Source organism: Lepidothrix coronata, unplaced genomic scaffold, assembly GCF_001604755.1.
Source record: "Lepidothrix coronata isolate B3197 unplaced genomic scaffold, Lepidothrix_coronata-1.0 Scaffold59, whole genome shotgun sequence".
In the NCBI taxonomy this organism is placed as follows: Eukaryota; Metazoa; Chordata; class Aves; order Passeriformes; family Pipridae; genus Lepidothrix; species Lepidothrix coronata.
In genome coordinates, this window is record NW_016690239.1 from 1,606,298 (window position 1) to 1,632,411 (window position 26,114).

At 38.3% G+C, this 26,114-nt stretch overlaps 1 protein-coding gene across 11 annotated transcripts in view; it reads left to right on the top strand.

Annotated features, from left to right (window-relative positions):
- Positions 1 to 26,114, top strand: part of CACNB2 (calcium voltage-gated channel auxiliary subunit beta 2) — a 183,049-nt gene that overhangs the window by 86,552 nt on the left and 70,383 nt on the right. For 8 of the 11 annotated variants that reach the window (XM_017817209.1, XM_017817210.1, XM_017817211.1 and 5 more), the window contains exons 1-2: positions 10,897 to 11,468; positions 12,309 to 12,428. In XM_017817209.1, coding sequence (XP_017672698.1) covers positions 11,400 to 11,468; positions 12,309 to 12,428 — 189 coding nt within the window. In that variant the 5' untranslated portion in view covers positions 10,897 to 11,399. Of the gene's footprint in view, positions 1 to 10,896; positions 11,469 to 11,658; positions 11,801 to 12,308; positions 12,429 to 26,114 lie in introns of those variants that run through there. The other 3 variants (XM_017817213.1, XM_017817215.1, XM_017817216.1) reach the window with 2 other exon arrangements.

Here is a 26,114-nt window from a genome sequence, read left to right on the forward strand (position 1 = left end):
AACATTTAAATATTTCAGAAAACACAAAATATTCCAACATTGAATTAGAAAAGTTCACTACAACATGTGCTGCTTTTATGATTTCCTTTAGTTTTTCTATTGCAATTCATTTATATTTTACTTCCTTTCAGGTTACCATCTAATCACTATCACCATCTTCTGCAGTAAACACTTTTCTGTTTCCATGTTACCTACAACAGACACTTCTCTTTTAACCCTCCCATCTTTATTTAAGCAGTCATATTTCAATAGTGCCAATATAAATCCATAGTACAATATCTGTTTTAGCTACAAGAATATACTATATATAGTATATTATATACTATAATACACAACCTTTTACTAATTCTTTTTTGTAAACAAGTGTTATATATACTCTTCACATTCCTGTGTTCCCTTGCAGATGGAAAACAGGGACCATAACATACAGAGGCTTCAGAGGCAACATACAGAGATGGGGAGAGTGCTCTAAAAGTGAGCAGAGTTAGAATCACAAACTCTATCTTGCTCTCCTTCTTTCAAAAGACAGTGGAGCCAGTGGATGGCAACAGTTGGCATCAATCAATCTATACATTAACTGGTATATTTTCATTTTAGAACAAAAACTATGAAGATATATGCTGGAGAGAGAGAATTTTCCAAGATCATTTTGATATGTGATAGGCAAGAGGGACAAAAGGCCTTTCCAGAGATTTTTCCATTGATGTGAAAGTATTACAGACTGTTGCATTCTTGAAATTAGATGAGAATAATTGTAGTATGTAAATAGTGAAAGGAGCCTTGTCCTCTTGGTAAAATCATAAGTAGTTTGCTTCAGTTTACTCTAGACCTGGTGGATAGGTAATGGGTATAAAGAAGCAGTCCTGATATTTTTCTAGCAGCGTACAAGGATGAAGGCTGAAACAAAGGACTAACACCTGAAACCACAAGGACTCACGTGACTTCTGACACTCTTGGAAACTGGGTTTACATTTAGCCCATTGATGAGGATATGTGTATTTTTTGCAGTGTGTATACCCTGAAGTAAATGGTGCCATGCAGTGTGAAAGCTGCTCACTTGGTGTTTCTGGCAATATCAAAGAGAGGAAGGCTGCAGATGCTTAAAGAGTCATCACATCTGCAAGATATACCTTGACTGAGTCACAAACGACCCTCTGTTTGATGGGTTTGGGTTTTCAGTGAGCCTAGGTTAGGGAAATCCAATTAATTAATTCTTTAATCTTCACTGTGCACAGTTTAACAAAGGTGCTGGTAAGAAAACCTCTCCTAATATAAGCAGTGAGCAAATTGCTCAGTGTTTTATGTCATGACAGTCACTGACTGCTGTTAACAAAAGATCATGACCAGAAAATCAAAATTTCTGTAGTAGACGATGGACTGGAAAATAAACTTAGCACTAGACAACTAGCGTGTGATGGCGCTTTTTTTCAGAGTGCATGATTGTCAGACTAACCCATTTAGAGATACGGGAAAAAAGATAGTTATTTAAACAGATGAACATTATATTTATGGTATAGAAATGAAAGGTAACAAGCAAAGCTATATGTAAAAACAGTAGTTACCTTTGAAAGCTGACAACATCTGAGTGCTGAAACTTGCAGTTGGCATTGGCACACTTGAGAGCCTCTGGCTAAGGATTAAGGGACAAACAAATAAAGTGTATATCATTGTGGGAGTCTTCTCTAGGCCACTCAGTTAGGACGACATTGAAGAATTATTCTTAAGGAATTAAGGGATACTTCTAAATCATTCATCCTTGCCCTTATGGGGAACTTCAACTTGTCAAATGTTAACTGGGATCACCACACCGCTAGCAAAAACAGGTCCAGAAGATTCCTACAACATCTAGATGATAACTTTATGGTGCAGGTCCTAAGGGAAGTGATTAGGAAAGATATCCTTCTTGATTTGTTCCTTGTTAACAGGGAGGGTCTTGTGAGTGAAGTGGTGATTGGTAGCTGCCTTGGCGAAAGAGATCATGAAGCAGTCAGGTTAAAAATCTCTCATGATAGGAGGAAAACTGACAGCAAATTTCAACACTGGATATGAGGAGAGGAGACTTCAGACTGTTCAGGGAACTAGTGAGTAAGGTCCCCTGGGAAAACACTTTTGAAGGTATTGGGGTCCATTAGTGCTGGTTGCTTTTCAGGCACCACCTCCTAAAGGCAGAGAAGCAGGCAATTTCAAAATGTCAGAGGTCCAACAGGTAAAGCAGAAGGCCAGCTTGGCTGAGCAGTGATCTTCTTCTGAAGCTAAGGCAAAAAAAGCCAATGGAAGAAAGGTCAGGAGATGTGGGACTACTACAGAGATGGTACTCACTATCGTAGAGAGAAAATTTGTGCAGCCAAAGCTCTAATACAGTTGAAGCTAGCCAGAAATGTGGGGGGCAATAAAAAGTGTTTTTTTAAATATTTTATTAGCAAAAGGCAATCCAGAAATAACATTGACCTATTACTTGATAAGGATTGTCACCACACAAATGGGGACATAGAAAAAGCAGAGATGTTTAATGCTTTCTTTGCTTCAACACTAGTGATGGGCTATGGGGGTCCCAGAGCCCTGAGCTGCAGGACTATGACTGTGAGAATGATAAAATCTGTCAACCCCAAAATTGTGCAGGATTTGCTGCTTATGGGGCTTGATGAGAATCATCCAAGAGTACTCAGAAGAGCTGGCTCATTTCGTTGCGAGACCTCTCTCAATGACTTTTGAATGGCCTTGGTAATCTGGAGAGATCCCAGTTGAATGGAAGCTGGCAAATGTCCCAGTTTTCAAGAATGGTAAGAGGGATGACCCTGGAAACTAGGGATCTGTCAGTCTCACTTCAGTGACTGGTAAAAATGGTGGTGGTGAAGATTGTTCTGGGAGTTACTGAAAAACACCTCAAAGACAACACAGTCATCAGTCACAGTCAGCACAGCTTCATTAGAGGAAAGTCCTGCTTGATGAACTTAATTTCCTTTTATGACAAGGCAACCCACCTAGTTGGTCAAGGGAAGTCGGTTCATGTAATCTTTTTGGATGTCATTAAAGCTTTTGATACTGTCTCTCACAGGATCCTTCTAGACACAATACCCAGCACACAGCTGGATAAACACATCTTGCAATAGATGAGCAACTGACTCATGGATTGGGCACAAAGAGTTATAGTAAATGGGGTTACATCAGGCTGGCAACCTGTCACTAGTGGGGTTTTGGGGTTCCGCAGGGCTCAGTCTTAGGACCAGTTCTCTTCAACATCTTTGTAAATAACGAACTAAGGACATGAAGGTATGCCAATAACACTAAATTGGGAGGAGCTGTTGACTCCCTTGAAGGCAGAAACCTGCTGCAGAGAGACCTCGACAAATTAGAGGACTGAGCAGTCACCAACTGTATGAAATTTAACAGGGGAAAGTGCCGGATTTTGCACCTGGGATGAGGCAACCCTGGATGCATATACAGACTGGGGAACAAGATGATGGAGAGTAGCACCATGGAAAGGGACCTGGGGGTCCTGGTCGATGGCAAGTTGAATATGAGTCAGCAGTGCCCTGACAGCCAGGAGGGCCAACTGTGTCCTGAGGGCATCAGGTAAAGCATCACCAACCAGTCGAGGGAGGGGATTGTCCCACTCTGCTCTGCACTGGTGCGGCCTCACCTTGAATATTGTGGCAGTTTTGGGCACCATAATATAAGAAAGGTATTAAGCTCTGAGAGTGTCCAAAGGAGGGCAACAAAGACGGTGAAGGGCCTTGAGGGGAAGCCGTATGAGGAGCGGCTGAGGGCACTTGGTCTGTTCAGCCTGGAGAAGAGGAGACTGAGGGGAGACCTCATTGCAGTTACAACTTCCTTGTGAGGGGAAGAGGAGGGGCAGGCACTGATCACTTCTCTGTGGTGACCGGTGACAGGATCTGAGGGAATGGCCTGAAGTTGTGTCAGGAGAGGTTTAGGCTGGATATTAGGAAAAGGTTCTTCCCCCAGAGAGTGGCTGGGTGCAGGAACAGACTGTCCAGGACAGTGGTCACAGCACCAACCCTGCCAGAGTTCAAGAAGGATAGGACAGTGATCTCAGGTGCATGGTGTGATTCTTGGGGTGGTCCTCTGCAGGGTCAGGAGATGGACTCGATGATCCTTGTGGTCCCTTCCAACCCAGGATACTTTATGATTCTGTGAAATAGTAAAATAAGGAAAACTTCACTGTATATGCTTAACATCAACGTTTTTACCAAGGTAAAAAAACAAATGAGCAAGCCAGCACCCAAATCTTCCCTTTGTTATATGGAGTAGATTAAAAATTTGACATTTAAAAACCAGGTAGAGATTGCATGTACTGAGATAATCTGATAAAATTCAAAGAAAATATTTTTTCCCTTCAGAATTCTCCATTGCTGACAGAATTTCATGTTGAATTTTCAAGGAAGCTATTTTTAAGTATGCAGAAAATCTTAATGACTTGAACCAAAATCCCAGATAAAAATATACTGACGATCTGGAACACAGAATCTAAATTGGCACTTTTAACTGAGCTGAGACAAATTAAGATGATGGTTGCCATGCTTTCCTGCAAATTCATTCTTTTTCTAGTTGTCTTTCTGTTTCGTTGTTGACATCCCAGATGTGTTTTCCATTTTTCCTCATTTTAACTGTTCCCTTTTAATTTTGTGGCTGACCCAATCTTTGTCTTTTTCTTTAAGCTCTTCTCTCAACACATAGCATCACAATTCTAAATTTTTTTTTTGAGTTGTATTTCTGCAAATAAAATCCTTCCTTTGTGATATTTGCTGCTTATTAATTATTACACTCAAAAATTACATTTTCATTTTTCCTGAAAACCTTTAATTTTAACCCCCTTCTGCTCCAGTAAACAGCACCACAGGTCAGCTTATTGTTACTAATATGCCTGGTTTACCTTTACCTAAGGACTTAAACATATAATCAAGTTCCCATGAGTCAACCAAGTTGATATGACAATATCCATGTGTCTGCTGACAGTCTGAGACAAAAGTGAGATGATTCAGGTTCATGTTGCTTGCAATCATTTACTTGGTGTATTTTTATTCCTTTGACACCTGTTTCTTAGTTGTTCCACTGGCAACATCTTAATTCTGTCATTGCTCTGACTTTTCTTTATAGCTCAAAATATTAATAGTTTAATGCCATCCTCTAGATCCAATTAACTGTCTCAAAACATTAAATCCCTTTTCCTTTTTTTTCTCTAGTTTTGGGGATTTTTTTGTTTTGTTTTTAAAGTTCTCAATTATGTGATTATATTGTTGATAAAGCATTTTTTTATAAACTTGGAGTCCTCCTTCTATTCCTGTCACTGACCTCTCCCTCAAAAGCACTTTCTCTTATTTCATAAATGTGAGAATCTCTCTGTCAGAATATACAGAGCAACCAGATTATCCTCCTTCAGAGGCTTTCACAGAACTAATCTCTGCCATAATACATATAGGAAACTTACTTCAAGAACAACCCACTATGGTTATGCAAGGGATGAGTCATAATGCTGGTATCGAATATTTAAAAATGCTTTATTTTCTATTGCATTGCTACCCTGATCTCTTACTTACTCCCTTTTTTTTTTTTGCTCATATTCTCTCATCCTTTAGATTGCAAGCTTGTTTAAGCAGGGCTTGTCATTCACTTTGTGACTGCACAGTAGGGATAGTGCATAGTACTTTAGGGATTCAAGGAGTTTTCCATCTTAGATTTTTTTTTTTAAAAAAAGGTAAACTAACAACCACAGCATCCCAGAGTTTTGGGGAGAGTTTAGCTCTGAGTATGAGGGCTTTCTCTGTTTGCTAACTAAGCTGAGCTCTGCAGCTACCTTTTTGCATATTGCCAAAATTTTTCTGAAGAAGAAACTTTTTCAGAAAATGGCCATGAGAAGACCATCAGTCCTCTAAGAAAACCTACTCATGCTACTTTTTTATAGTGAAACAACAGAAGAACAAACATTTAGGCCAATATAATGAAATATGGGTGCAAATATGTGGGTTTGCTTGGTGTCGGGGGTTATTTGGGTTTTTGTTTTTTAGTTTGTTCCTGATAAAGTAACTGGTACAACTGTTTACCTGGTTCATGAATACCAAAATCTAGTCTTCTGCAAACTTAAGGGCTATTTAAAAAACCTGTACTTTCATCCAGCTATAGGTTGGATTAGCACCTTGGAATATAGTTACTGTCGAGCTGGGTGCTGCAATCAAGCTTGACAAAGTCATGTTAAGGGTAAAGAGAAGACTGGTTTCCTATATAATCTCCTTTTTTAATCACATTGCCACCCTAAAGCTCCCAGCTGTTCTAAAATTTCAGTCCTGCTATTTGAACATCCCCCATGGCTGTAGATGCCAGCAATGCCCTGTTCACTCTAAACAACAACAAAAAAATTCTAATCAACATTGGGTTTATTTTTTAATGCAAACGTAGCAGAGTATTTCAATGCCTACTGTAGGATCTGGTAGCTGTCCTTGCATAGTAATTGTTTATTTACATGTGTGGGCAAATGGCCAAGCACCGAAGGGCCCATGCCAATGAGGGAGAGGGGTGGGAGTGGAGACTGGACATCAGGTGCAGACTTGGTAGTTGCCAGGTTGTGAAGTGTCCATGGTCCTTACACAAGGAGTTAACAATTCCTGCTTGATATCCCCTGAATGAAAACATGGCCTCTTTCCTTTTTTCCTTTGCTAAATGGTATTTCTTCAGTTTGTCATACACTTCAAATATACATTGCAAACAATTAATTGAATTAAATTTGGTCTTTCTATAAAAATTCTACCCTCAAATAATTAACTTTAACTTCTACCCTTAAATAACTAATAATTTAATAAATAACTATATTTAAATAATATAACATTGCATAGCATTCTCAGAGCAGCGTTTTGTGTTTTCTTCAAAACAATGACACTGTTTAGACATCTAGAGAAAACTTCATAGACAAGAAATTTTCACATTCACCACCTTTGCCACTCCACCAAACTGAGGTCCTTACTCATGGTGCGTTTGTGGGAGTGCTTCTGACATCTAACTGTGTGGCTCACACTTTTCGGGTTGATCAGTTTATGATGAAACAGGACAATCTGTATTCCTTATTGGCATTTTATAATTTGCCAGTGTTAGCAGTTTCACTTCATGCTAAACTTCAACATTTTACATATTGCCTTTGTTCTGAATCAATTTTAAAAGATTTTAAGTGAAATAAACATTTTATGGAAATATATTTTTTTACCATATTTTAAAGCACTCCAGAAGTAGTTGCATATCCCAAGGACATAATATACCATCTCAAATCATGTCCTAGCAGGACGTGATGTCATTCTTACTACTGCAACAGGATAAGAAGATAAGCAGTTAACAATATCTCTGTATGCATTCTGAATATTGAAATGAATTGTTCCTCTTATTGGCATAGTGAGGCCTGAGTTTTCCATATTCAAAGTACAAATCAAATTAAGACATAAATATATTTCTCCTTTTGGATTTAAAATTTTCATCAGCATTAAATGAATGAAAAGATGACAAATATACCTCAGAGAAGACCCCAGTATCATAAATGAGGGGTTTTATATATATGTGCCATCATATGTATTTCTTTATTCGTGGTAAAATCTTGCTACATGTTTGCTTACTGCTTCATGCCTTCATTTAATAAATAATAATGTAAAAAGTCTTAACTTGAAGGAACTTGTTTGATCTTTCTAAAAAGAGAATTATTTGAGAATTTTCAGTAATTTGGAAAATTATCTGTTCTAATGATATCTAATTAATAAGTGGATTAGAGTCTGTTAAAGACTCACGGTACTCAGAGAATTGCTTTTATTTTTATGAGAAAGACACAATATAAAGGCTATGATTGAATTGGCAAGAGTAATGGTAGTTGTATTAACCCAGTGAGAATTTATTACTCTACCAGAACAAACACATCAACAGATTTTACGCTACTAATGTAACACTGCAGTCAAAATCTGTACTTAAGCTCCAACTGTACAGATGAAAGTTAAGTGTGGGTACAGAAAACTAACAAGAAAATTAAGAGATCTAGAGGCACCACCTAATTTACCTAAAGAGTTTCTACCAGCAAGTAAAGGGAAATGATAAAAAACCCTCTTACTTGAAGAACCCAATCGTTTGAAGATGACACACTTCTACAGTACTGTAGAACTTCTACAATACTGAAGAACATAAGACATTTATGGTCTTGAAGGAAAAGGAGTTCAAATATGATCCCATATGACCACTAGCAATGGAAAAAACATGGGTTCACATTATGAGAATAGCTCATAGAAAGTACTCTGATATAATAAGTGGTAAGATGGTTGGTAAATATTTGTCAAGCATGTTATTAAAACAGGAAATTCTTTTTTGAACAAAATGAGTTTGTAAACCTGCCAAGTGAGGAAGAAAAGAAGAGGAATAATAAATAGATGGAGTAATTATTAACATGACTTATCTCACTTTTCTTAGACAGTTTCCCATGAAAGATGATGAACTGGGGGCTGCAGTAGAATATATTACATACATATATTACTGCAGCTCTTCCATTTTGCAGTGGAAGAAGATGGAGACCTGCAGAATTTCACAAAGGCTGAATTTCTGAAGCTCTTGGGAAAAGATTCATACTGTTCTCCAGAGCAACCCCATAAGCTTAAGTAACTCAGGGAGGAAATGTAGTTTCCTTGGTTGTCATGAATGGACAATGCACATCCACTTGTCATTATTTTTCTTAAATAGTAGGGTATTTCTATTACAATTTCATCACAGTTTTTATCAAAGCTTGATTTTTTTTTCATCTTAAAGTGATTGAATGCATTCTTAGTGTAAATAAAAATGTTCAGAAGTTTATACAATGAATTAAATGTAATTATATGCTACCCATTTTCCTGGATTACTCTACTGTAAGACTTGATTTTTTTCCATATTTAAGAAGCAAAGAAGTTTCCAACTTCTCCTTTCCACAGAAAATTTGCATGACCGTGTCCATCCCACTGGGAAAATAAATGTAATGTTGAGTTTGATTCATGTGATTTGTCAATATAATTAAAATAAATTGAGTCATTATGATTTTTTGGATGTGTGTTGGGACTGCGGCCAACATAAGACATGACCAGCACTGTAAATGATCTCTGTGGTCTGGAAGCTGAAATTCCAATTTTAGCGATTCTGGCCTGACCCAAAAGGCATTTTGCCCCCTTAGGGGAGATAAGAATTATGTTACTGTGCTTCACAAATTTTTTTATAGGGTGAGAACCATTTAGGCAGCATCCCTTGTGGACAGCAGAATGAAGTATAGTAAAACTGATGCTATGCCACTTGGTCAGTGTCAAATATGATGTGCTCACCATGGAAGTGCTGTAGGAAGGGAACACCTACACTAGCCATCATCTGATTGCCATGTCAGGCTTAATGGTTTCTTTGTTTGTTTTCCTTTTACTTAAAGGTAGTGTTGCTTCAGGGTTGGTTTATGACACCATGCCTCAGGCAGCAGAGTGGCACCAAGGAACTGCAGCACTGGTGGGGAAGGGCTTGGATGTGCCCTTTCCAAAGAGGGAGTGCTGCCGGACAGCAGAGTGTCCTGAGGGCTGGGACTCTATGGGGGAGCTCAGCTTTGATGCTGTGATAACATAAATGGTTTTGTCCATAGACCACTGTTGTGTCAACCATGACAGGATTTAAACTCTACACTAAACTTCTGTTGCTGCTCATCTTTTCCCACTATTTTCATTGGCAGGTGTGTCAGAAGTTGTGGCAAAGGGAAATTTTAAAGAATAGCAAAATTTGACAGGATTTGGGGACGTTACAGGGATGTTACAGGGCCTCTGCATTTTCTTAACAAACGAGATATTTTAAAAAATTCAAGAAAGTTTGAGTGTATTTTCTTTTGTTTTTTGCTCCTTTTGCTCTAGCTCAGGAGGCATTTTAGATTTGAACAGTCACTGTAACAGCAGATGTATCTGAACTTCTGAAGAGCAAAATACCCTTTGGAGAATAGGGGTTTTTTAATGTCAGTTCAAACACAGATTATAAAACTCTATGCTGTAACAATTACAGGCTTCAGAAAAGGAGAAAAAAAATAAAACATTTAGAAAGTTAAAAATTTGCTTTATTATAAACCACGGGTTTAGTGACAACTCTTGTTTGCTTTAATAATGGTGAAATGTAGGCTGCTGCATCACTTGTGATGGGCAATTTCATTGTTATACAGACATAAACCATGGCAGAATTCAAACCTTCTGGACACATGCTACGACATATGTATGACTGCTGTTCTCAGCTGTAATCTCTATTTGCTATTTATCTTGTGACTGTGAACTTATATTGAAGGCAAGCGCTGCAGTCAGCTACAGTAATCTTTATGGATGTTGTATGTCCATCAGTACATCATAAATGCCTTACCATGTTACTCCCATGTCAGTTTATTAAAGGGTAGAGGGTAACTCTGAAAAGCAGAATAGGGAAATTTAATGTTTTGTTTGGCTTTTGCCATATTAGGATCTAATATTTACGTGTTGTGTGTTGCAGTTATTCTTCGCTTCTTTCTTCTGCTAATGTCAGAAAAAATATAAGGAGTAACCAGGGGGTTAAATTCCCACTCAACAGGCATAATTTTGGCTTTTGTAAGGGAGCTGTGAGTGGAGCTGAGAGCTTTGCTCAGCGGAGGGCAGCGTTGCGTGACAGAACCCAGCGTCCAAGGGAAACGTGGCTGGCAGCAGACATACATGAAGGGAACGAGACGCTGTACCAGCTCTTCCAGTTTCACAGGGACCTTGCGTTTTCCAGCTGTTTACCCTGGAGATGTAAAATGGCAATTTGGCATAGGCTAACAGCCCGGTGTGATGTGAGCATCTGCGTAAAAGGCTGCACATATGGAGCATGCCCAGTGGTATGAACAGCCTGTTACCCCACCCCCAGCCAATCTAGGAAGAGATGAAATGAACTTTGCACTTGCAAATGTCACTGAATACATTTTGAACAGGATTTTAAAAGGTTCTCTTGCAAGCACTATTTTTAACAGCCAAATCCGCCCCCCAAAACAGAAAGGAAAAAGCCCTAGGTATTTTTCTGTCATCGATCTGAGTTTCTGATCAGCTGAAGCATCTCTCACAACATTTACCTGAAGCCGGTTTTATTTTATGTTTTTATCATTCAAGTTGAGATTTTTGGAGGTGGTGTGGATTTTTTGGGAATGAATATTTTTATTTTTTTTTTCTGGCATGAAAAAATTTGAGAATTTAATTGCAGTAGAATACTTGGAAACAGTGAGGCTGGAAGCTTGAAAGGCAGAGGGAAGAGAAGGAAGGCTCTCACAGCAGAGCATGGATAGGAAAGGAGCTGTGATTCTGCAGTGCTCAGTGTGCACATGTTTTATGAGATCAGTGCCGGGCGCTGCAGCTGCGGACAGTAACTGAGCTGTCTGGCTAATGAAGGCCACCTGGATCAGGCTTCTGAAAAGAGCCAAAGGAGGACGTCTGAAGAATTCTGATATCTGTGTAAGCCCTGCATTTTCCTTATCAGCTTATACTGTATGTATTGCAGAGACAGAGAGAAAAAAGGCGGTGAGGAGAGGACAGTTGTTTTCATTCTGATTGAATTAGCAGAACTCTATTTTGTATGCAGGGAGATGCAGACGGAAAGCAGAGCTGTCATTATTTATAGAGCTGTTCTGGCATTGTGGCTGCTTCCATTGTGGCGATACGGGGACATGTGTTGAGTCCAGACGGATTTTATTAGTTGGAAGTTGATTTGTGGTCATTTGCATGTTTTGCTGAGGGGCAGAGATGGATATGAGCCATTTGCAGTTCTGATGGGGAAAGTGTGTCAGGTAAAGAGGCTGCCCTAAAATAAAAATGCATAGCAAAGGTTAAATCTCTTAGCAGTGATATTGTGTAATGGTAATTGTTGATACTGAATTTGCATTTTGATTATAAAAGTCTGTTAGCTTGCTATTTCTGTCTCTGTTTAGAGTTTTCGTTTCTGTAGAGCCATCCTTGAAGCTACTGTGTGTCCTTCAGCCCTGCACTGCACCAGTGCTGTAGCTCTACAGAACAACTGGCTCTGCTTGCTGAAAAGCACACAAATAAGAGTGCAAGGATAGTGCAGGAAACAAAACACTGGGGAAGACACCTGCACTTTTGGAAAGTTTCCAGAAGAAAATATTAACCTAGGCATAATTTCTTCAAAGTGATTTTTTGCTTTGGACAGTTACTCTATTTTCAGGGATACAGAAGTAAGAAAAAAGGCAAAGTGCATAGCCACTTCTGCTTTTTTGTTGTTGTTGTTTTTTAAACATCAAAGGAACTTGTGACATATTTTTTCTTTTTCTTGTGCAGGGTTCGGCGGACTCCTACACCAGCCGTCCATCTGATTCAGATGTATCTCTGGAAGAAGATAGGGAAGCAGTGCGGAGAGAGGCAGAGCGACAGGCCCAGGCACAGCTTGAGAAAGCAAAGGTAAGGTGTTACTTCCAGTCACAAACTCATAAAATGCTCGGCTTTAGAGTGGGGGTTGAAATTAGAGGATCTTTAAGGTCCCTTCCAACTCAGACCATGCTATGATTCTTTGACTGTCATCTCATCTATTACTCATAAAATGTTTTTAATATGCTAACATATAGATTAGACCTCTTATAAACATACTCCAGACAGCAGGTGAAAATATATGTTCCACGACAAATCACTTGAAATAACTTTTCCATAAAAGGGATTTGATTGACTTGCATATTTCAGAACATTCTTATTTAAACCTGTGCATTTATTCTTTTATTAAATATATGCATTTATTGCAGTGTATAGGGTCAAAACCATGAGTTTTTACTGAAGATGTTTGTGAAAATTTGCCTATGGATTGCTATGGCATTCAAAGCTTGCAGTTCCAAAAATCAGTCCTCAAACATTGTATTCATCTCCCTTCAATGAAGGATCAGTCCCTACAAATCATATGTAAATTGGGAGAATCTGTTACAAGGGTGTTTTTTTCCTGAAGACTTCACTGACTTTCTTTATATTTTGTGTGTTAAATGATCCCATGAGTAATATATAGGTCTCCTACCTCCATACTCATGGCAAATAGTGACAATTTAGTAAGAAAACACTAAATAAACTTTAGGTTTTTGATGTGTGTTTATGTATTTTCCATGAGATGCATTTAGGAATGTGAAGGTTTTAGCAGTGGAAGTCAACAGGCTTTTTTTTCTTTCATCCATGCTGTATCTTTAAATACTACTGTACTTGTGAAAATTGTGCTCATCTTAATTGTTATCATTCATTTATCACTTCATTCCAGTTTTAGTTTTTTTGTAAGCTACCTGCCAGATTTCAGCATATTACTGTTTTCCAAAATCTGTTTTTCTTTCTAATATCTCATATTTAAATACACTGTTGAGATCCCTCCTCAGATCTACCTGATCTGCATTCTCTCTTTCCCTCTAACTCCCCTCCTCCATTTTGCCTTGTTTTTTTCTTTCTCTATCTCCCTTCCATCTCCCATTCCATTTAATTTTCCACTGCTAGCTTTCCCTCTGCTCATTTAGGCCACCTGTTTTACAAGAGTTCTTCAGAAATCCGTTGAGTCCAGATCACTGAGCTATGCAGCTGATTGTATGGCAAGGACCAGCTCTGTAAATAATACAGGACTATAATATACAAGCAGACATCTTCATTGGGCCAGAAAACCTGAATAGGGAAGCCAAAAATGTTTTTTTGAAAATGTAGTTGTTAACTGATATTTAATAAGAGCTCCTAAAGCAGCTTTTTAATGAGCTGCTGGAATGTGCCAACTGTAGGAGATGCTGAACATCTCTTTGAAGTTGAGTCTTGCAGTCCTGGGATCAGTATAGCAGAAACTCAACAGAAACAGTCTGCTTTTTCCCTTCAGCCTTGTATCTCAGAAATGTTGCTGATTCTATCAGGAGTTTCAGTTTTATCAGAGCTAATTTTTGCTGGTTGGAGATTTCTTTGCTCTGAGAAAGGTGATAAAAGCTGCCCTGAAATTCAGGTGAAGTGTTGAATTTTATCAGTAAATGCACGATCTTTAAAAGAAGAGTTGAAGTAATAGTATCTTGCGGATTAATCGGGGTAGCAGTGCAGCGCTTACTGCTGAACTGGTGCATCTCTTAGCAATGAGTAAATCTATGTGAGTGTTGCTATGGGAATTTGGCTTACTGATGCTGGCTTGAATGCATGGACAGCCCTTATGTAATATTCATGACCTCTAGCACAGCTGCCATTGTAGTTTGTAGAGAAACTGCTAGCAGACCCTGACTTCTAAAAGCTGCATTTCTATACATCAAACCAATGTTCCCACTCCAGCTGGCATAAGATGTAGTCTCTAGGTCTGACACCGTCTCAAACTGTAAGACAACTTGTGAACAGTCAAAGTAGTAAAGGCACTGGCAAAATCAACCTGCTATAACAATGGGTTATTCCAGTCACAGAAAACAGAAAACATAAAATTAGTTGTTTAAATCATTTGTGCTTTAAAATGGAATAAGGTTGTAATTACACTAGCATTTTTGTTTCTCTAGTCAAATGTTGAAAGTCATTCCAGGTTGTCATGTATGGAAATCATTTTATTTAGAGGCTATAACTGTGTAATAATACTTAGTCTAGCATAATATTTAAATTAATACTATTAAATAAAATATTATGTACAATTGGTGCTTATGTTTGAAATAAATGTTTAAATATATGTTTAAATTAAGCCTAACACCATAGATCTAAAATACGACAGGGTGTGTTTTTCTGTCTTTATTGATGTTTCAGTCCTTCACCTCCTTGAAACACAGTAAAATTAATAAAGCAGTAGCTGCTGGTGGTGCTGCCTGGCTCCTGTCAGTCCCCAGATCTGTTTCCTGCAGGCAACAGATTTTGCTGCCTGTTCCCCACAGCTGCCTCGCCTTTGCCCTGACCGACTTCTAGGCAGAGCCAAGTGACACAGCTGCTTTAACTTTTTGCCTTTTTGCATTGTGAGTGCAGTGTTGATCCTAAATAAAATCGTTACAATTATATTTGTCACAGGAATTAGAAGAGGATGACACACAGGAATAATGCAGTGCTGGAGGAAAGATGATGGTGAACTGAGGGGGGAGGAAAAAAAACTATTGAACTCTGTCACGGACTTAACGAAAACAGTTTAATGATATCCATTTTCCATCCTTACAGCTAAGGGAAAACATCTTAAACTGAAGAGAAAAATATAGTGATATAGCAGACAGTGGCAAATTTTTAGGATGATTTTAAGATTTTTAAATTGGGTTTTTATAGAGTCTAAGTGTTTGTGTACCATGAAGCTGGAATGTAATACACATCTCTGCATTTTCCCAAAGAGAGAGAATAAAACCAGAAAAGCTTGTAAGGAAATACACATTCTGGCCACTTTTATTCATTTATGTAATAGAAGCATCGATTCTCTGGAATACAGTTAAGCATATTTTGCTGACTCACTTTGGCATGTGACTTACTGTAAGGAAGGTGGGGCCATGGGTGAATATTCAGAGTCGTCCAGGGACAGAAATTTAAGAGGCAACCGATGAGGCTACCTGCAGGCCAGTATTTACTCCTGAGAGAAACAGATCTTCAAATGAAGCTGTTAAACCCAAACTGAGATGAAATGTTCTTTATTAAAACAGTTTAGGAATAAAAATGCAGAAAGGTTTGGTTTTTTTGGTTTTTTGTTTGTTTGTTTCTTTGGGGGTTTTGCTGTTGTTTGCTTGTTTGTTTTATATTAAAAAAAAAAAAAACATTTCAAGGCACCGAGGATTTCTTTGGTATCCTCCTCACAGACCATAGGATGTGGCTGCATCTAGGATAAAGAGAGAGGGCCTGTGTTGTGGCTGAATAGAGCATGGTAACATAACACAAATCTAAAGGCTTGTACTGATATTTTACTGAATTTCCTATTTCCACAAAACCATGAATCTTAAGCATTCCCAAGCCAGAAAATAATGATATTGTGTTTAATGTTAATCGGTTAAAAAAATTGTCATTTCTACAGACAAATGGTTTTGAAGGATGAAGATTCAAGGAAAATTATAGTAAATAGAGGGGACTTTTTTGTCCATTCCTTGCAAGTTTTCAACTAATTATCCCTTAAAATATTGCACCAAGTGAGAGGGATCAAAGGGAAACTGAAGTACAAGTTTTAATGAGAACTTTAAATTCAGTGCTAAGTGAGTTAAAATTTGTACATAAGAAAGGGGACTTCAGGAATGATTTTTGGTCCCATTCAATGCTGGTAAAATCAATTCAGATATGCCACTGATTTCTTTTGTCTCAAGCACTTCATATGTTGTGAACCTAGTTTTTGACTGAAATACAATTAGTCAGGTAGTCTGTAAGCCTTTTTTCTCTTCTGAAAAAAGTAGCTTTTTTCTTCCCTTCAATCTCTTCAAATTTTTAAACTTTGCCTCTTTTTTCCTCCCATAGCTTTAGAGCTCCTTATTGAGAGATAGTTTTGAGCTGAGATATATAGAATATTTTCAGAATTTTAGAAAATTGGTTTTTTTCAGTTATTTCAGTATGTTGGGTACTGAAAGTGCCAGTTAATAATTCAGGTTCTGTTTCTCTGGGACTAAGGGACAGCTTTTTGTTCTCTGTTACAGATTGTTCCCAACATCCTTTGCTCCTGAAACTTCTTAAATGACTGTCAAAATCAGATTGTGGTCTTTTAGAAGTCAGTAATTGTGTTCATAATAGGAAATCTCAGTTCCTCTCAGCTCTTCTTTGTTTGCACTCCACCTAATGCTCCACTGCCAAGCATCCTTTTAGGAGTTTGTAAAAATTTGAAATGCACGTAGCCATAGCTTAAAATGCCATTTAAATACTTTTTATCTTAACCACTGAACTTTTGATAACAGACATCTCTTTGCTGCCTCTTAGGCAATAATATAAGCTGTGGTCTTTTGCTTTTTTGGTGTGTGCTGTAGTAGTGGTGATGGCTTGTGACTGCGAGTAATAATGCAATATCCTAGTGTGTCTATGCATGGGTTGGGGACCACAGCTTGAAAAGTGTAGCAGGATGAAGGCATGAAAAAGATTGTCAGATGTAATTATCCAGTGCAATGTGCCAAGACTAGTTATCTGAGTATTTATTCGCTCTCAGACAGGTTTCACAGCCTCGGAATGACCCCATGCTGTTAGCAGGCAGCTGAAAAGCTAGTTGAGGTATGTCTGCTGAAGCTGCAGTAGCATTTTTGACAGGCCAGAACTGCCCATCACCTTGATGTGTGTCCTTATATTATGTCAGCTTGTTCCATCACGGAGACTCTTTCTATTTTCTCTCAATTATGAGAACATCATGGTGCTGAACAGCACCCAAAGTTATAACAACATAGGATAGTACTTTGTGTTGGATGCTGTGTATGGTAATATTTTTTTCATTCATTTCTTCCCCTTTTTCCTTTTGTTTTAGAATACTTTCATTGCATGTTATCATTTAGGTCACTAATGTTGTGCGTCAGAGTTGCTGAGATTACATGGGAGCTGGTACAGTGGTGTAGCTAGAAAAAAATTAGTTGTTGATCCCAAAGTACAGTTGCAAATCTGGTTGTTGCTTAGCTGCAGGTGAGTTCTGCGTTGCTGGATCTGCTCAAATCAGGTTACAGATACCTTTTTTCTTCATTTTCTTCATTAATTGCGGCTACTTTTTCTTAGGACTGCAGCATTGGGATATAAAGCAACTTCCTTTATGCTGTATGTGATATATATTTTTTGTTTGTTTCTATTCATGATCTATTTTGTCTTCAATTTAAGTGTATACACCTATTTTACACTAGTGCCTGTCTTTATATTGGTTATTCCCTGAACAGTTTATCTATTCGCACCATTGGGCTGCATTGTTTGGGGACTGGAATTCTTTCTTCCCATGGGGTCTCATGTAACCTGGAATCAAATGCCCCAGAGACAGTACCATCTCTAATTAAAGAACATCTGTCGTCTCCCATTCATTCTGTGATTACACAGTGATCAGATCTGTTTACTAAGTATCATAACATTTCCGCTTCTGCTTCTTGGGTGTGAGTAGAAAAAAGGAGCGGAATGATGTTAACACAGCCTACATTTAGATACCTAACTGCAGATAGATACTTTAGTGTCCTGACATTCTTCAAATAATAGCTAAAAGACATAAATTGTCTCCAAGGAACAGAGGCCATACTGAGAAGCAGTTCTGAGGACAAGCACAGCTTTTCTGTCTGCTCTCACCTGCTGCTTTCACATGAGCCTGTCTTCTCTGACTTGTTCTACATGGTTAAATTACCACATACAGGACAGAAATACCAGTGGTACTTTGTGTAAAAGAATTCTCAAAGAAATATTTTAACCAAAGTAGGTGTTGTAAGTCATGTGCAAACATCTGCACGTCTTAAATCCTTGCCCGTACATTTTTGTGCTCCTCCTCCTGCAGTTCTCTGGCAGACACAGCCAGTTAATTGTCAGCCTCTGCTGCAAGCTGGCACTGCACAGGTTACAGCAGAGGCTCCCAAGCCCTGATGTGCCTGCATCCCACCTGTGGCTGCTGAGCCAAGCTGCAGATAAGGTGTGCTCAGGCCAGCCCTCCCTGTGGTGGTGACTGATGGGTCTGGGTGTCGGGCCAGATGCTGATGTGGGGGTCAACAGAAGTTGCTGAGGGTCATGGGAATCATACTAGAGTATGAGAAGTGGCCTTGGGGATGTTCTTTGTGACTGGTGGCGAGTGGGTGTGGCATGGGAAAGGAAGAATTACAATATGCCTTTGCAGCTGCTCAGGCTGGCACAAAGGCGAGCACTTTCGCTGATGTAGATAGAGGTAGATGCTGCTGGTTGCTCTAAGCAAAGTAATTTCCATTTAAGACACATATGACCTGGTTCATTAACTTTCCTGAGGTTTATAGAGTCTGAGACAGTACACTGTAATCTAGAGCTTTGCTTTTATCAGCAGCTGTTCCAGCTACCTGGATACCATGGGTTTTTTAGTGGTTAACATATGGTTTTTCACTTGAAAGAGAATACTGAGTTAAATATAGAGGGAAAAATAGGCTTTCAGGGCACAGGCCATGGTAGCTATAATGATTGTAATGTTTGATTTTAAATGTCTGTGATTCTGCACCTGTGTACGCATTACATATATCCTTATACACATCCCTGTGTACATATGGATATACATTTTTATATATGTCTGCATGCATTAGATAACTTTCACTGGTGACTTGAACTGGCCATTTATATTCTACAGCTGGCTGTAAAATGGTTGTTTTATACACAGGGAGAACTTGTGAGAAAATACAAAGGTTTTGTCAGAGAATAAAGTTATCCTGTGATCAGAGCTGGTAGTGGACTGTCATGGGTTTTTTGAAAGAAAGAATGAGTCAGAGTAAGGACTTCAGTGCAGGCAACAAGTGGTTTGTCTTGCAGAGGTGCCCCAGCTAACACTGACCCACATGATGTGGTGCAGTGCCTTTGAGAAAGACTAGTTTGGACAGCAAAGCATTATGCTTTCTGCTTGTTATGCTGAAGGAACTAACCTGATTTCTGTTCAAGCAGACACCCAGCTGATGTGTGTTATTATGCAGAAAAGTATTTCATCTGCAATGAAAGCAAACCTCTAGTCACAGTTCTTGAGTCCTTGGCAAAGATCTGAATCCCTTCCCTTTTCACTAACCCACCCTCCTAAAAGAACAGGAAGGAAGAAAAAAATTAAAAAAACCCAGGTATCTGTAGTTTTGGTTTTGTATGTAAAAAAAATGGAAAGAAGCTTCAAAAATAATCTCTTTTTTTCTTCATAATTGCAACTTTTTTGGTAACATTACATGTAAGATGCCAATAAGTTCTAACTATAGGTAGCATTAGAGTGCTTTGGTACAAAATTAGACTGACATTAGATGTCAGTTGAAAAGCATTTCCCTTGGAAAATTTAATATTTGTTACATAAACTAGTCACAGATTCTATAAAACTTAAGAAAAATCAGTAGGAGCCCAAAGTAATCCTGTGATACCTGCAAGGAAGATACTGTGCATTCCCAGGGTAGGAACATTTTAAGTGCAAAACTCATCTTGAACTATGAAGAGCGTCTGAATTCTGCATAATTCATAGTATAAGAGAAATTAATTAAAAATGAAGATTCAGAGAGACCACACTGATGCTTTTCTGGTTGTGTTCTAGATACTTTCTGGATGCGTTCCTGCCATCTTTTCCTCTATATTTGGTGTAAAGCCAGTGCAAATCCTAGAGCAAAAAACATAGCATGAAATTCCTCTAACATTCACCTGTGGAACCTACAGAAAACTCCGAACGCTTCCTCTGTACGTTAACCTCCTATCCTGCATCAACATTTCCTTCAGCATTTCTTAGCCACCTGGGTTGTATTCCCAAATTAAATATGATAAACCCTCTATTTTATACTTTTAAAATAATCAATTCTGAGTTAAAATGTATGTACTGAGATACATTTTGTGCTGCCACAAAACATCAAAGATTAAACAGGCATTTATCCTTTGTGAAAGTTTGCATAACCATTTACTCTTCTCCATTAACTTTTGTGATGTGTTGCCAATGGGCTTTAGTCTTACAACTTTTACAACTACCTAGTATTATTTTTACTTACTTGATTGAACAAATTCAGTTCTAATAGCAAGTAAACAAGCAATCAAATATTTTTATTGCATCCGGTATGAAATCTTAACATATATGTTTCAGATGTTATTCACTAGCTTTAGATGAGATAGTACCCACTGAAATATTACTTCTTGGAGTTATTTTTCTTAAAACTCCTTCATCTCCTTACTAAATAGCTAAAGAGGGTCGTATTTAAATACAATTTTATTTTTAGCAAGACATGAAAATGGTACCTGTTTTAAAAAGTGATTCAGTGTCAGGCAATACAATTGTGCAGAAAATTCAGATTAATATTATTGCAGAGAATTCAAGGGTTTCTCCTATTTTATTTTTCTTTAGTATCTCCATCTTTAATTTACTTAGTATTCTCCTTATCCATATTTGGGTAATTTTAGCATACTGTAATTATTATATTACTTTTTTTTTTTATTCTTTTGGTTCCTTCCCATAACTGACATTAAAATACGAACTTCTTATTTGATTATTCTTAGAATTGAGACTCTGTCTTACTTCTTGGAATGTAGATATATGACTTAAGTACATGTCAGTGAGACTGTAGTTCATTCTCTTTTGGGGAATTTTACTAGATAAGATACATATTTTCAAGGTGATTTGTTGTTTATTACATCTAGAATCTAAAATCCAGTTTGAAAACTGATGCCTTATTTTCAGTATTTTGAACAAGTCTGCATTTGACAGGTATGAACAGCAAGGATGCACCCAATGGTTTGAGTTTTGTTGTGCAAATATACTTGTGTTATTGATCTGCAAGTCATTTTTCAATGACTGGAGGAAAAGCAAAGGGAAAAAACATCTTGAAAGGGAAGATGAAGGATTAAACTGCAGCTGCTTTGATTATTTTGACTGGAGTTGTCAGGTTGTTGAAATCAGAGAAGAGGTGCGCCTGCTGCTTTTTGGCTCCATCCACTCTGCCGATTATTTGAAAACTGAGTTTTTAAAAGTTGTTGGATTCTAATATTTCACCTGGGGTAAGATAGATGAACGTAAAGTGCCTAGGATTACTCAGTCTCACCATCACCTCTGTCTGTCATAAGAGAAACACTCACTGAAGTGAAAATGAGAAGCAGCCGTGGGTATCTGCCATCTTGCAAATCAACTGTGCACATTTCTTTTAATTATCAGCAGTAATAAATGGCAGGAATTGGAAAGGCAAATCTATTTCTGACTTTCAGTAGCAGTCAAATTACAGCTGAAAGTATCCTTCCCGGAGGAGCTGTAAGGGAATGTACTGTGCTTATCCCAGCTCTCTCATTACTTTGACCCTTTATTCCCTTTTTGCAGTGAGGCACGTGACTCACCCACAAAATATACATTTCTTTGCCTTCTGCCCTGGTGTTTCCTCGTTGTTTAATCCAATTGAAATGTAACACAGACCCACTATGGAAGTGCTCAACTGTGCTGCCTTCAAAGTAGCCCTGGTGTGTTTGCTGGACCTGGTCTGCTGGGGCTGAGCATGGGCCTGCCTTCTCCGGCTGCCTGCCAGCTCCCAAGCTGCCTTCTGTGGGCACAGGGATGTGAGGTTTCCTGACAGGAAGATAGGAAAGAGGAATGTTTTCAGTTTCTGTTGCTGTTCAGCTGGCAGTGACCTGGGGACCCCAGTAACTCCAGCAGCTTGTAGCAAAGGAGTGGTTGCCTCTCGTGAGGTAAACATGAAGAGCTGTGCTGGTATACATGCCTCTATAGGTGTGAACTCTAATACAGTTGAAACACTTGTTTCTCAGAAAGGAAAAGGTTCCTTACTCCTAATTTAAACTCTACTCAGCATAAAATCGCCAGATTAAATCACCCAGCATAATCTGCATCCTTGCTGTTTGCCTTCTGGAGCAAGATCTTGTTTTGACATTAGGCTCAGTGCTAGGTAAAATCTCCAATGGAAGCTCTCAAACCAGGAGCTTTATTTGGAAGCCTGTGATTACAGCATTGGCCTCAGGATGAGGGGAAATTAGGGGGCAAAATTGTTTTGGAACTTGACTGACACAGCCTTGTTCTGTGATTCCGCTTGCAGAAAATCCAGTGGGAAGGAGAAATGGGGAGCTGAATATTGGCATTCTTGAGCAGGTTTGAAACACTCAACTTTCATCTTGTGTTTCTCACCCTTGACAGTTTTTCTTACCCTTGATAGTGTTTCTCTTGCACCTTTTGACTGGTATGTCTCTTTGGCAGCACAGTTTCATGGCAGTGGCTACTAATGGCTCCAAAGCATTAGTTTAAGAAGTTTCCATCCCCATCTGCTCAGTTCTTTGGTTTTGGGAAGGTTAATCAAAGCCCAGGTTAGTTAGGCACAGTGCGTGTGGTGCAACTTCATAGGCAGTGGTGTGCTGTGGCATGGGGATGCAGGTGGAGTCAGTGCTCCAAACCACAAGGCTGGAAAAGTGAGTGTGCGTTTTTGGCTGAGAAATCCATTTTCTCCTTTGTGGGGTGGGATCTTGCACTTAACCTACCTCTAATCCTAGTTTCTGATACAGCAGCACATGTACGTGCTGCTGGTGTTCACCAGTTGCCAATGAATTTGATTGCACTTCAGGACTTTCCTTCAGAAGCTGTCTGATGTGAACAGGGACATGACTATACACTTGTTAGTTAATTCCACGAATATGATCGAGACAAAAAAAGGCATAAAATAATGTATCTGCTTCACTCTGTCATGAATGGAGAAAATCTTATTTCGATCTCAAAAATGACGTTTCAGTGTTTCTTCCTGGATGGCCCGGGCACATCCAGGCTAGAAATTTTGTCTAATGCAATCTGATAGTTGTGTTCTAATAGTCAGAAGTAAAACTGTGGTTTCTTCTTAAACTTCAGTGTATGTTGCAGCAATTTGTCTGTATTCACGAGCAATAGGCTCTCTGCCATTATGCAGGACTGTTGCATACTCAGACAGGAATGAAGACAAGCCTAATTTGACAGCTGGAACATATAGATACCATCCAGTATGCATCTTTCATGTCATCTCAAAGACAGTTTTTGATACCTTTTTCTGAGTTTTTTCTACCACTGGGTTCTTGAAGCTGTGATCATTAATTCTAGACACCATGAATGTCTGTTGTCGTACATGACTTCCCACAGAGTCTCCCTGTGCGTTTTAATCCTGATTTGAAGTTCTCACCACAGTGGTCTTTTGACAGGAGAAAAAATCCACACTACATGTAACAAACCATGCCCACTAAAGGAAACTCCTTTGTGAGAGCCTGGAATTGCAGAGAAGAAAGGCCACTAAATGCTCTATAACTTGTATCTTGTTCTCAAGTGTTTGTACAAAACTAAAAGTCATCGTATGTGCATCAACAGTATAATTTTTAGTAGTTGTCAAAACAGAAACACTTCTCTTTTTGAAAAACTGTAAAAAAAATGGTGTCTTACTGATATTGTCAAGTTTTTTATGCATCAATACAAAATAAAAATAACTTCAAGTCCTAAATTCATTTATTTGAAATGATGCATAAAGCATATGTTTGTTTTGTCAGATAGTTAATTTAGGTGCTCATATATTCAGTGTCAGTATTGCTATGATACTGCCTGTTTAGATTCTGTTTATCCATATAATCATAGCATCAAGCTCTAGACATTGTAAAAGAATGCTATGCTGGTTCCTTTTAAAAAGATCTGAAAAAGAAGTGTTGATTGTCGTCAATAAACTCATTTCTTTTGGGAAATTTCTGTAAACTACAGCTAACTCAGGAACCTCCATGTCAAAACCCACAAACAATTTTCTTCCCTGTTTGTTTTGTTTTGAATATTTTAAGTAGAAGTAAAAGACATCAAATGACAAAGTATGCATGAGAATTTATGTGGTGTTAATACATCTGGAGAAAAGTTCATGTCCTGATCCTTCCTCCAGTGCAGGGCTAAGAAATATCTAAGCATTTAGGAGAAATATGGGAGACCTTAGTTGGATACCATTTTCCTTGATTTGTTTCAGGGAGTTAAATTAGTTTCTTTTGCTCCAGGTTTTTTTTCCATCTTCTTATGAAGCATTCTGAAAGTTCAGGTGGAAATAAAAGTGGAAGGACATCTTGTCAAATCACTGAAATTTGTTGATGCTGTTTTTTCAGTGGAAGAACTGTGAATAGAAATAGAAGGTAATGTCTTACAATATTTTGAGGCAGTTCAGAACATACTATTTGAATTTAAGTTATAAATTAAGCGGCTAATCAAGGTCTAAGAATGCAAATTCATCTTGTTCAAAGAATATAAATTTAATTGATCAGTCTGGTCACACAGATTCATTTCCAGGGAGTCAAAACATGTGTTTTTGTAGAGTTCTGTCAATTTTTTCCAGAATTCTAAATCTTAAAAAGATGCTTTTTACTTGTCACTATTGTAGTAGATTTTTGCTCAAATAAAAAGGCCTTGTTTTCTAGTAGCTTTTTCAGTACATTCAATATTTCTTGTGACTTTGATTCTTCACATTTTATATAAAGTTTGAGATCTTTAGTGAAGTATGAGGTCTTTAGTACAGTAAAAGGAAGATAATTTGTTTAAGTCTCAGCAAATTAAGTATGTGATTCCTTTTAGTAACCATTGAGCAGTTGCTATGTGTGGCTTTAACTACTGAGGACAAAAACAGCTTTAGCAAATGCTGGGCTGTGTGTGAAATCAGTATCAAGTATGCATAGGAGAGAAACCTTTTGCAGAGGTGGGGGACGCACATGTTCTTGCATTACACTGTCAAATTTAGCAGTGAGTTGAATAACACCCAAAGAAATTTTATGCCTGAAGAGTAAGGCTTCTCTAATTAGTTGTAAGAGGCCAAATAATGGGTACTAAACACTGTATCATAGCAGTAAACATCTCATCCATCACTCTTTCATATGTAAGAGACTGCTGGGAATGGTGGTTTTTCAGAAAATAGTTAAAATAATAATAATAAACCACTGCTTGGGGTTCACTGTGCATCGTCTGAGGCGCTCTTTGTTTGCAGAAAGTTGTTTCATTTTGAAAGAGGACAGAGGGGATAAAATCTCTCAAATCTTCTTTGAATGTTCTGCAGATGTTTCTGATCTTTTTCTCATTTTTTGTTCACTTCTGAGTCCCAACACACACTTCCTCAGTATCTCCCACCCTGGGGATGGGCAAGAAAAGCTTTAACACCAGATTCTCCTACAGTCGGCTTTTAGAGGTAGAAAACATTGAAATTGCTTCCACTGCCTAACCAGTAGCTCAAAGATTTAACATCCTTGCTAAAAACCAACTCAGACCGGCATGTGTAAAGCCAGCCATGGCCAGTGGATGATGCTGAAACCCATATTGACACTGTCTTGCTCCCAGCGTCTGCTTTGAGGTGTGGTTTCGACCCCATTAAAAGGTGAATTTCTCGGATCAGCTTAATTACAAAACAAATCTAATAGATCTATTTCATAACATATATACCATATTTAAACTATTCATTCATCTCAGAGTCAAATTCAGAGGAACAGGAGAAGTATATTTTAATGTCATTGTAGAACTTAAAAGAAAAAAACCCTGTTGTATATTAAATGGACCCTAAATCTTTCCTACTTCCCTTAAGCTGGGAGGAGGTAGGCTGC